The following is a 12,958-nucleotide window of genomic DNA, read 5'->3' on the forward strand; positions in this document are numbered from 1 at the left end:
GTTCTATTTGGCAGAAGCACTTTTCTCTTAGCAGTGTGAACAAGTGTCACAGCATCGCCGAGCAAACGCACAGAGTAACGTCATAACATCATTTTAAACGCACTAAAATGTATCTAATATGATAAACAGAGCTGTATTACCTTATGCTCATGAAAAGCGGAAATAGTGCGTGCGCCCAGCGACTGTGTTCCTTCCCGTCATAATAAAAGTCCCGGTGTTCGCGAGGCAGGTTTTTGTGTAACAATTGTGTCCTATTCCAGTCCTAGTATTTGTGATTTGTCAAATTAATGAAAGCATTTGCTAAGAACATAAGGGTTTAAATAATCTAAATGTTGAGTAGTGAAAGCAGTTGCTGTTAAATCAGTTACAAATCTGTGGTTGTGTTGAAATGTGTGAGTGTTTTGGTGGTTGTGTCTGTGGCTGCAGGGATATGCCGCTGCACTGGATGACCCCGAGCTGATCTACTTGATCCCACCATCTTTGGAAAACAAGAAGGAAGTGCTTTTCGGCAATCTGCCAGAAATCTACGAATTTCACCAGACGTAAGGAAACTGATTTTCCCAATGTTGGCATATACATCTTAAGGACATGATGTTAGATTTCCAGCTGGTTAGACCAGGCCATTAGCTGGTGTAAACCAGCTGATAGCTGGCGTGTTGCTTGTCCAAGATGATTTGGCAGCCTGAACCCGACACCAGCTGCCATTTTCCAAAACGCAGCTAACAGCTTGAGCTAGATTTTCCAGCACCCTTTTACATGAGCCTGACCCTCCCCCAACATGATCCCACATTCCTGGAATGGCTCTTAGGACAACTGCTTAGGTTAGTTATTTCCCTATAGTGTTAACCGTAAACTCCACACCCCCAATACAAGAAAGTCATTTCACACATCTCTTGTTTTTTGTTTTGTTTTTGAGTGTGAGAGAAATGGTGTGTCTGGGTTGGATGTGGGGCTTGTGATATTGGATTGTAAAGTCATTGTTGCTTATAAGCCACAGGGGTTACTCGGCCCGTTGTTCGGCTGGCCTCATGCTAGCGATTATTCTTCTAGAGTTCATTGTCTCCTACATGTGCATCGAGTTACAGCAAAGTCCAAGAATGACAATAACACCCCCCCTTGAGCGGTGCCTCCCCATATGCTGTTTCCCAGCACCTGTTTCTACTGCGTCAATCAGGTGGAGATAAACAACGCCATAGCATTGCCCATCCTTCCAAGCTGTAGCCTTGGTTTTGTGCTTTTAAAGTCACTGAAACACAAGCCTGTCATCATGTCAGTAATGAAAGCATGACTATTCCAAAGGCTTTTGTGTTTGTTATTGATATTGGACATTCTGTACTGATTTGTTTGACAGGGACACTACGCATATAGGTTTTGTTTAAATAATCGTACAAAGGGATAATGAAAAATGAAAATTCAGTCATTATTTATTCAACCTCTTGCTGTTCCCCGCCTTTCTGATGTTTTTATTTCGTGCAAAATAAAAAATGTTATCGCTATTGTTTTCCATCCAATGAAAATTACCAAAAATGAGACAACAGTTCTTCCGACCCCTTATTTATGGAGTGTGTAGCTTTTAATTTCTTAAACAACCATGTAGGAAGACATACCATGGCCATATTCCAGGATGACAATGCCAAGATTCATCAACCTCAAAGAATGTTTGGGTGGAAGCATGAAGAATCATTTTCCAGACCAGATGTGCTGGAGGAGATTTTGGAGGAGTGCTGGGTAGTTGAATTATCAATTGTCAAGAGGTGCATACATTTTTGGTCCAGATCTTGACATTGTCATCCTGTAATATGGCCATAATGATGAAAAGCTACAAACTCCATCAAATTAGGGTCGGAAGAACAGTTGCCAAACATAAAATATGCTAGAAACATAAAATGGCCGGGCAGTGTATTAATGTATTATTATTTTATATTTCTATATTATATTATATTATATTATATTATATTATATTATATTATATTATATTATATTATATTATATTATATTATATTATTATATTGCTTTTCAATATAATTGCTTTTCATTGAAAGAAAAAGTCTAATGAACTTTTTTAAAAACGAAACCGCGTAAATGGTGACTCTACCGTTATATCTACAGTACAACACCTTCTTGGTGCTCTACCCATTTATCTACCCATCTCACAGTTTCTGTTGAACGCATGTACCATTATCTTGTTTATTTTGTTTCTGTACTCATTTTTTCCATAATTTTTTGACAGGACGTTTCTTAAAGAGCTGGAAAATTCTGCAGAAAAGCCAGAGTTGGTAGGGATATGCTTTTTGAAGCGGGTGAGTGACATCATGAAAATGTGGTTGGAGATACAGTGCAACTACAGTATGAGAAATGGGATCTTAACGCTTGTCATTTCTCTTACAGAAGGAAGAGTTACAGATTTATGAGAAATATTGTCAGAATAAGCCACGCTCTGAGGCTCTGTGGCGGCAGTGTGGGGACAGTATGTTCTTTCAGGTGATTCCTTCATATACATCTTTTAAAAGTTTAGGGTCAGTTGTTTTTGAAAGAAGTCTCTTATGCTAACAGAGGCTGTGTGCATTTAATCTAAAATACAGTAATGTTGTAAAATATTATTAACATTTAAAATATTTGTTTTCCATTTTAATATATTTTAAAATGTAATTTATTATTTGTAATTTTCAGCATCATTACTCCAGCCATCAGTATCATATTATCCTTCAGAAATCAATCTAATATGCTGATTCGTTGCTCAAGTAACATTTGTATTGTTATTTAATTTTTATTATCAATGTTGAAAACAAATGTGCAGCTTAATATTTTTGTGGAAAATATGATACAATTTATGATAATTGTTTTACAGGAGTTTTTGATTTATATAAATTTCAAACTAATAGCATTTTATTTGATGTAGGAATCTTCTGAAACAATGTCAAGTTTTAAATAATCTTTACTGTACCTTTTGATCCATCTAATGTGTCCTTGCTGAATAAAAGTTTTCATTTCTTTAAAAAAAAAAAAGAAAAAAAAACAATCCTGACCTCAGACTTGTAAAGATACTTCCCTAGTAGAAAAAATGCTACTTCCCTTTTAAATGTTAAAATATTTAAATACCTTCAAAGTTCCTGATCAAAAATAATTGCTGTGAATTACTGTGAGTCAAAAAAAAGGAACAATCACAAACAATTGAGGCAGTTTCTACTGTTTTAAACTTGGTTTTAAAAGCATTTAAAGACATAAACACAGTCAGAAAGTCCAGTGCGATAACATAAACTAACATTAACCAACACCAAGAAGATCCAAAATGGCCTTAACACAACATAAGGGTTAATGATATTTTATTTTATTTTAATGCAGGAATGTCAGAAAAGGTTGGACCACAAGCTTTCATTAGATGCATATCTGCTAAAGCCTGTGCAGAGAATCACCAAGTACCAACTGATGTTAAAAGTAAGACTTTCAATCTTATACTAATTTGTTTGTATATTAAGTTGATGACCTCTCAGTTGTCTTTTATTGTTCTTAAAATTAAACTAATACACTAACCCTGAACTTTCATCCACTTTACATGTAAAATGAGACCATTTAATCCTTTTGTAAAGCCAGTTTCCTCCTAGGGACCTCAAAACGGGGATTATTTGAGTTTGAATAGTTCACTGAACCGGTTTTGCGAACACATTTCTCAATCTGCTCATTTTACAGGAGATGCTGAAGTGCAGTAAGAACTCAGAGGGCACCGCCGAGCTGGAGGAAGCTCTGTCCACAGTGCTGGACATCATCAAATCAGTCAATGACTCCATGCATCAGATCGCCATCACTGGATTTGAGGTTTTTAGAAAATTAGATTATTTTTATTTCAGTAGTTTGCATAAAGGTCAATACTCTGTATGTATGAAGCCACTTTATGTGTGTATGCTTGTGTCTTTCAGGGCAATCTGAATGATTTGGGCAAACTGCTCATGCAGGGCTCGTTTAACGTTTGGACAGACCATAAGAAAGGTCACAGTAAAGTGAAGGACTTGGCACGCTTCAAACCCATGCAGAGACATCTCTTTCTCTACCACAAAATCCTTTTGTTCTGCAAGAAACGTGAGGAGACGTCAGATGGTCATGAGAAATCCCCTTCCTACAGTTTCAAGCACTCATTAAAGGTGGGACAGACACGATCACTGACTGTCAGATTGAACAGCAGAGATTTGTGCCTAGAAATCTCAAAGTAGCAAAATGGTTTACATCTGGCCATGCAGAATAGACTTCCTCAAATCAGTCAATGGCTCCATGCATCAGTTCGCCGTCACTGTTTTTGAGTTTTTGGCACATTCGATTATTTTTATTCCAACATTTTGCATGAAGGTCAATGTTTTGAGCCCTATATCTACACTGAATGTGTATTGTGCTGTTGAACTTCCTGCTTTTCAAGTCATATCCTATTTGCTCTAATGCTATCTCATTTTTAAAGCAAATATTTGACACATTTCTCTTTTGACTGATTGACAAAACACTATATATGAATGCAAAAAATTCTTCTTGATTGAACAGGGGTTCTCAAGTGGTTTTGCCTCAGGTTTTACATTAAGTTGTGAGCCAGCTAGTTTGAAGTAAAATTTAGAATAAATGTAATTGTTGAATGGAATTAATAAATGGAATGGATTTATGATGGATATATACGGATATATTATATATATATATATATATAATAGCTTGTAATTAACTTTAAAATACGTTTTCCTGTAAAGGAACATTTTCTTTTTCATATATAAATTCAGTGGAATAATCTTTTTTTTTTTTAAAGTTTGAAACTGAACAGTGTTGTGCTTTTTTCAGATGAGCTCAGTGGGAATCACAGAAAATGTAAAGGGAGACATCAAGAAGTTTGAAATCTGGTACAATGGCAGAGAGGAAGTTTACATCGTTCAGGTACAGACTAATGTCACAGGAACACTGTCACACAAAATTGCTTTTTGAGGATATGCAATGGGGTCCAAATACCCTGCAGAAAAATCTTTTTGCCACCTCCAACAAGCATAAACCAGCCTGGACCAACATGGAATTCATGCTGTTTATGCTGGATTTTTCAGCAGGGTGAAAACAGTCTGTTCATCCAAACTTGAGTCTATTATTTTATAATGTATTATATATATATATGAAGGCAAAAGCCTCTAAAAGTCACCTTGTCAAAAATGAGATAACAATACTGAGTGAATGCTCTCCACACATAGTATACATTCCTCAAATACTTTCACTTCAAACTCACTAAATCCCAGCCATAGCCCATTCAGAATTACCAGTATTAGGTAGCAACTTACACATGGAGCCTGACAAAAATGCACATTTTCAAGAAAAACATCTGACGTACTTAGAGGCTTTTGCATCTGAAGTCTTCAACACACACACACACACACACACACACACACACACACACACACACACTTGTTTGTTTTGGTGACATATGGGGACATTCCATAAGCGTAATGGTTTTTATACTGTACAAACTGTATTTTCTATCCCCTTACACTGCCCCTGCCCCTATATCTACCCATCACATGAAACATTTTGCATTTTTACTTTCTCGAAAAAAAATTTCCCCTTGACCCATGTCATTATACACATTTTGGTCCTGTGTGTGTGTGTGTGTGGTCCTCATATGTCACAAAAACATGCCCACACACACACACACGTAATATTAACAATGTCGGTTGTGGCTGTGGTCTGTTGTGAACGTTCATACGTAATTTATAGATGCCCTGTCATCCAGATCGTTTTATTGGATCTAAATTGTTGTTAAATTCCATCCCGTTGTTCCATTTCTCGGCCATGAGAGGGAACTGTTGTCCCATAACAGGGAAGTTCCCACTGGCATAGCATATGTCTGTTCCTGTATTCTATGTCAGGCCCCTTCCATGGATGTGAAGAACACGTGGGTGTCAGAGATCCGCAAAGTCTTAACAAGCCAGCTGGAGGCCTGTCGAGGTATTTCTGAGCAAACATTCCTAGACCTTATCATGCAACCCCAGTCGGATATAAACTAAAACTGTCTAACTTGATGCAAATTATCCAAGAACAAACAGGTAACATGTAAAGCCAAAATTATGACAACCTTAAATAACCCTGTATTTAACTTTTTGCATCCTTACCCTGTAAAACCTATTTATAGAGTTCTCCTCGGTGCTTAGAAACACGCGAAGACAGCATGTACCTGTGAATCTATCTGATAGAGAAGACATGATGCTATCTGTTTTTAGTTTTCATGGCTGTTTTGTAAAAGTTAGTGAGATCAACATCAAAGACCAAACAAATCCTGAGGTGTTTTCTGTGGTTTTACCCTGCCCCCACTCTCTCTTATTGCACAGAAGCCAGTCAACTTCATCAGAAGATTACAGAGAACATCTACCATGCTCCCATGAGGTAGTTTGTCGTGTGTGTGTGTGTGTGTGTGTGTGTGTGTGTGTGTGTGTGTGTGTGTGTGTGTGTGTGTGTGTGTGTGTGTGTGTGTGTGTGTGTGTGTGTGTGTGTGTGTGTGTGTGTGTGTGTGTGTGTGTGTGTGTGTGTGTGTGTGTGTGTGTGTGTGTGTGTGTGGTCATAAATAGCCCTACTTAAAAATGTATGAATGTCATCACTTTAGCCATTTATATATCCATATTTGCTTTTGCTTTTATCTAACTTGCCCCAATGTGGTTTTAGTGGGTGTACTGTGTAAAGATATAAAAACTTACATTAAGTTCACACAGATATTCTATTGGTGTAACCATAGTAATGCCCTAACATTTGACAATCAGATAGACAAGATAAAAAAAAATCTTGCTGTTGGTTGAATGGGACTTTTTTTCCAAGTAATCTCAGTGGTAAAAATTGTCGTATAACACTCCTGAACAAAATCTTAAGACCAATTCATTGCAAGTTTTACACATTTCGCACTAGTGGATCATAACTGGGTTGTAAGTGCTGCTTCAAAATGCCAAAAGAAGAAACAGGAGCAAGAGACAAAAAATAGAGAGTAGGCAATTTATTGAAAACTGCATTTAAATTCAAACAGGTCGTTCAACTGCTGATCCAAAGTTTAAGACCATAGCCCAAAAATAAACGCACAACAGTACTAAAAGTGTCAGGACTCAGTAGTGAGTAGCCCCACCGTTCTTGTTGATCACTTCAAAAACTCGTTTCGGCATGCTTGATGCGACTGTTTCCATGAGGCTGGTGGGAACGTTGCTCCATTTGGTGAAGATGGCTTCATGAAGGGCATCCACGGTCTAGAATTGTTGTCCATTTTTGTAAACTTCCCTTGCCATCCATCCCCAAATGTTCTCAATGGGATTTAGATCAGGGGAACACGCAGGATGGTCCAAAAGAGCAACGTTATTCTCCTGGAAGAAGTCCTTCATCAGGCGGGCTTTGTGAATTGCAGCGTTGTACTGTTGAAAGACCCAGTCATTACCGCACAGACGGGGGCACTCGGTCAAGAGGGATGCCCGCTGCAACAGATCCACATAGCCAGTCGCCGTTTGACGCCCCTGCACAACCTGAAGCTCCATTTTCCCATTGAAGGAAAAAGCAGAGCCTCCTCCACTGTGTGTGTAGAAAACATCTCAGGTGGGATCTCCTTGTCATGCCAGTAACGTTGAAAGCCATCAGGACCGTCCAGGTTAATTATTTTTTTAAATTTATCCTGCGGCTCATTGCAGGTGAAATCTTTTTGGGTCTACCACTTGACTTTTTTGTCCCATAACCCTCAGGATTTTTTAAGAAATGTAAAATGACTGTCTTACTGCGTCCAACCTCAGCAGCGATGGCGTGTTGCGAAAGGCCTTGCTTGTGCAGCTCAAAAATCCTACCACATTCAAACAGAGAAAGCCTTTTTGCCTTTGCCATCAGGAGATCTTGAATGTGTAAAACTTGCAATGAATCCCCTGGTCTTAAGATTTTGTTCAGGAGTGTATATATTTCGAAAACAGTTTATTATTTGATAAGTAGAATGTATATACAGTATATACTGGTCAGGCATATCATCATGATTAATAGAGGTGAAGAAGAGAATAGAATAACACTGATTATCTCTTCATCGCAGCACCTGTTAGTGGCTGGGATATATTAGGCAGCAAGTGAATATTTTGTCCTCAAAGTTGATGTGCTAGAGCAGGGCTATTCAAATCTTACCCTGGAGGGCCAATGCACTGCAGAGTTTAGCTCCAACCCTGATCAAACACACCGACCTGTGATTTTCTAATGCTCCTGGAGACATTGATTAGCATGTTCAGGTGTGCTTGATTAAGGTTGGAGCTAAACTCTGCACTGCATTGGCCCTCCAGGGTAAGATTTGAATAGCCCTGTGCTAGAGGCAGAAAAAACGGGCAAGTGTTTGTCTTTCTGCAAAAAGATTTGAGCGAGTTTGGCACAGACCAAATTGTGATGGCTAGATGAAGGGGTCAGATCATCTCCAAAACTGCAGCTCTTGTGGGGTGTTCTCGGTCTGCATTGGTCAGTATCTATCAAAAGTGGTCCAGGGAAGGAACAGTGGTGAATTGGTGGTTGGGTCATGGGTGGCCAAGGCTCAATGATGTCCGATCATTGAGGTTTGATCAAACAGACAAGCTACTGTAGCTCAAATTGCTCAAGAAGTTAATGCTAGTTCTGATAGAAAGGTGTCAGAATACAGTGTACATAGCTGTTTGTTGCGAATGGGGATGCATAGTTAGGGTGCCCGTGCTGACCCCTGCGCCACTAGTGTGCACGTGAGCATCAGAACTGGACCACGGAGCAATGGAAGAAGGTGGCCTGGTCTGATTAATCACATTTTGTTATACATCACGTGGACGGGTGCGTGGCTTACCTGGGGAACACTTGGCACCAGGATGCACTATAGGAAGAAGGCAAGCCAGCGAAGACAGCGTGATGCTTTAGGCAATGTTCTGCTGAGAAATCTTGGGTCCTGCCATCCATGTGGATGTTACTTTGACATGTACCACCTACCTAAGCATTGTTGCAGACCATGTACACCCTTTCATGGAAACGGTATTGCCTGGTGGCTGTGGCCTCTTTCAGCAGGATAATGTGCCCTGCCACAAGTGAGCTCCACCTTACAACTAACTGCTAACATCTTGGTGACAGATACCACAGCACACCTTCAGGGGTCTAGAGGAGTCCATGCCTCGACGGGTCAGGGCTGTTTTGGCAAAAGGGGGACCAACACAATATTAGGAAGGTGGTCATAATGTTATGCCTGATCGGTGTAGTCAAACCGGCATAGTCAAACCAAAATTTATTCAGACACCTTCAACATTTTTTCACATTATTAGTTTATTCGCAAGGTATGTAATGGATTACAATTAACCAATTTAGCTGTTAAATTTAAAGGGGTACTTCAGCGCTGGGAAGATGAATCTGTATTTAAACTGGGTCTTTAATGTAGTAGAAATGTGAAATCATTTTTGAATTTGGTGCTTTCTAGACTGAGAGAAGACAGAAAATGTATTTTTGTCTCATGGGGATGAAAGACTACAATTCCCAGAATGCTTCGCTGCCCTGTCAGGCCACTCCCAAAGCCACTGCTACTGAATCACTTTTACTTTCCCACCACCGAAAGCGTTCATCCTTATAAAATCAGTTCAGTTAGAGAACAGACACTACAATTAAAAACTGAAAGTGTCTTTTCAATATATAGTCATTTAGCCGCTGAGGAAGTGTCACAGCACAAACGCAGAGGGAGTCAGATTACACGCATTGTGATGAGAGCTGAGGTAAACGCTTCCACGCTTGCGGCAGTAGTTCTCAGCGCGTGTTCAGTCTGGCGCGTTTTCAGTTCATACCTTTTGAAGATTAACTTTCATAGGAATTTGCTCCGCCGGCTGCACCGTTTCCATGAATGCCTGAGCCGAGCTGAGCTGTGAGTGCGACCCCATCCCCCATGTGCGAGTTGAAAACATGAGGAAATGGCTCCCTCTGCTGGTTGAAGTCTTTAGCGTGTGGCCAAACATTTTACCGATGTTTTTAAAATTACTCCGGTGACGCAAATATCGTCGATTTGCGTCACCGGAGTAATTTTTCCAGAAATAAAATGCATAAATCTCTCGTTTCAGGGGGATATGAGAGGGGGGAGCACGATCATTCAAATATACTCCAGGGTTTCTACTGATAGAGAGCCATATGCTAATCGCTGAAGTAACCCTTTAAGTACACGATTAGATAATAAAATGGTGTAAAAGGTCACATTAGCAATTCAAGTAAAAGCACTTAAGCAGGACATGGTCAGGTCAAAGTGTCAAATAATTTTGGTCCCAAAATTTTACTGGTAGTCCACTGTATGAAGAATTGTTTAGATTTAATATGTCACAGTTTACTTGCTATCCTCACTTATGAACACAAATGAACTAAAGTGTCCTGCACCCACTAGTAAAAAAAAAGAAGATATCTGGTGTCTGATTAATTTATTTATTTACTTGGTTTTCTATTTGGTTATTTAATGCAGTGACATTCATGCATTTTAAGTATGGTTTAAGTATTGAAAATCTTATAATAACCCTAACCTATAATACATATTCTTATTCTTGTAATGTTTGCATCTCTTTTTCACCATCTTGTTCAGCTGACTTTCCTTTCATTGACAGATATATGCGCAAAACCGCTCTCCGACAGTCGGACTCTTCCAGTCCTGAAACAGGATACAGACGTGACACGGGCCCACATCTGCGTCAGAAACGAGGTGAGGGTCCTTCTTAATCTCTTACCCAAACCTACCGTTTCTCTAAACAACCATTCAGCACTATTTGTCCTTCAGAGCCTGCAGCGGTCAAAAAGCACTTTGGATTTGTGGTCATTTGTAATGAAAGTCTATTTATCACAAAGCGTTGTCTGTCTTCCGTTCTCTCGCTTACTTTTTAACCATTTAGTGGATTTTCTTTAATTAGGTCATTATCTCTAATCTCTGCTGTAATTGCTGTAAAATTGCCAATGGGTAATTGGCTACTGGTAAGCACTTCAAAGCTTCATTCCCCTTGGCGAGGTGATTTGAGATGAAGCTCAGTTAAAATGCAGTTAACAACGGCATGAGCGTGATGAATCTTCCAATCTTCGGTCGGTCTGACCTGGACTGCTCCCGTGTACCTCCCCTGTGTGTGTTGGCGTCTGCTTTAGACGGAGAGGTGGTTTTGGGTGAATCGCTCAGTTTGGTCTTACCGTCCTGTCAGGTTGCAGATTTTGAATGAGTAAAGGATTGTGACAGGTGTTTAGTTCCTCTGAGGATAGGAGTCCTCTGTGTGCTGACCCAGCGCCTGAAAAACTCAGCCTGGAGGGTGTGCTGTGTTCAACTGAAGCAGAGGATTATGAGTCTCTGACCTGAGCTAGATATGTTTTACACTCATAAACATGTCTCCCTTTAGTGTTTGATGCCATTGAAGCATCCATTATGTCACAGATTGGGGTTATCCAATGCTTTTTTTATTCAAAAGCCAGTGCTAATGCAATATCCGCAGAGCATAATATAATATAATGCAGATATTATACAATTTATTGACAGAAATTAACACTTATTTGCTCAGAAATTCCACATAATTGTTTCTGCCTCAATATTCTACACAATTTATACTAAAAAGTTGTCTGTCCTCAATCTTTATCATATGCTACTAATCCAAGAAACAGAAATTCTTATTTGAAATGGAAGTCTTTTGTAACATAAATGTCTCTTTTAATTGGGGGTTGGGGGGATTGACTCTAGACTTTTGAAGATATGCATATGGTTTAATTTAGTTGTATCTTGGCCAAAATGTTCATGAAATTTCACATCTACACTGTAAAAAATTATTTAGAAAAAAAGTTACCTGGTTACTTCAAATTTTGAGTTCACTGAAATTATTTTTTTTTATTTAATACAATGAACATTTTTTTGAGATTCGACAACCTTTATTAAAATATTAAAAGATTTTGTAAGCATATTGGTTAATTGTGTGTTTTATTTGTGATGACGCTGCCAAATAGTGCTATTTTCATGATTTATCACATTTTTTATGTGGTTCAGATACAATAATATTTTAAGTTTCTATTTATTAAACAAATTAATTTCAATAAACTAAAAAATTTAAGGCAACCAGGTTAGTTACTTTTTTAAGTTAAACCAACAAAAATCAACCTTTTTTTTTACAGTGTAAATCATTTCTCACTTCTGACTTATTTTAAGCCCACTTTGATAATTTTACATAAATATGCTGTTTACAGTATGGTGTGATATAAAACATATATAGAACAAGATACTGAATCTTGATTTGTGTCCAATGTCGTCTTATACCTTTGACAGAGCTATCGGTTATCTACACTGTAAAAAAAAAAAACTGACTTGGATGTTTAAGTTATTTCAACTTAAATTATGTTAAACTGACTTTAAAAAAATGAGTTACATCTTGTATAACTAATAAAAAAAAGTTTAACATTTCTTAACTTATTTTGATGAGTTAAAACAATGTAAAAACATATTGTTGAACATGTATATTTTTTGCAGTGTATAGTGTGTTGTGTTGAATTATTCCCTTAAAGGGATAGTTCACCCAAAAATAAACCCACCGAAAATTACCCCATCATTTACTCACTCTCAAGTAATCCTAGGTTTATTCAACATTCTTCTTTCAGATGAACACAATCTGAGTTGTGTTCACACGGCTCCAGGGGGTTAATAAAGGCCTTCTGAAGCGAATCGATGGGTTTTTGTAAGAAAAACATGCATGTTAAACTTTTTAAAGTAAAATATCTAGCTTCCGGTAGACGGCCTTTTGCATTCAACTTAGGAAGCAAGTGTAACGCCCCTCACAATTTAAAACGCTTACGCTTTTTCCATAAGTTGAATACAGAAGGCGGTCCGCCGAAAGCTAGATATTTCACTTTACAACGTGTTAAATATGGATAATTTTCTTGTGCAAAGAATTTCTTGTAATTTTCCCATTGCCCCCAGCATTTAAGAGCAGATATTGGTTGCTTATTTTTTCAAGATTTAGTT

General features: G+C 38.4%; 1 protein-coding gene across 9 annotated transcripts in view; it reads left to right on the forward strand.

The window, feature by feature from the left end:
* mcf2l2 (MCF.2 cell line derived transforming sequence-like 2) overlaps positions 1-12,958 on the forward strand; it is a 126,172-nt gene that overhangs the window by 94,524 nt on the left and 18,690 nt on the right. For all 9 annotated transcript variants that reach the window (XM_067432097.1, XM_067432099.1, XM_067432091.1 and 6 more), the window contains exons 17-26: positions 427-542; positions 2,231-2,300; positions 2,389-2,481; positions 3,343-3,435; positions 3,688-3,813; positions 3,915-4,136; positions 4,810-4,902; positions 5,877-5,955; positions 6,336-6,390; positions 10,584-10,678. In XM_067432097.1, the coding sequence (XP_067288198.1) occupies positions 427-542; positions 2,231-2,300; positions 2,389-2,481; positions 3,343-3,435; positions 3,688-3,813; positions 3,915-4,136; positions 4,810-4,902; positions 5,877-5,955; positions 6,336-6,390; positions 10,584-10,678 (1,042 nt within the window). The remainder of the gene's footprint in view (positions 1-426; positions 543-2,230; positions 2,301-2,388; positions 2,482-3,342; positions 3,436-3,687; positions 3,814-3,914; positions 4,137-4,809; positions 4,903-5,876; positions 5,956-6,335; positions 6,391-10,583; positions 10,679-12,958) is intronic.

The sequence above is a fragment of the Pseudorasbora parva genome, chromosome 22 (assembly GCF_024679245.1).
Source record: "Pseudorasbora parva isolate DD20220531a chromosome 22, ASM2467924v1, whole genome shotgun sequence".
Taxonomy (NCBI): domain Eukaryota; kingdom Metazoa; phylum Chordata; class Actinopteri; order Cypriniformes; family Gobionidae; genus Pseudorasbora; species Pseudorasbora parva.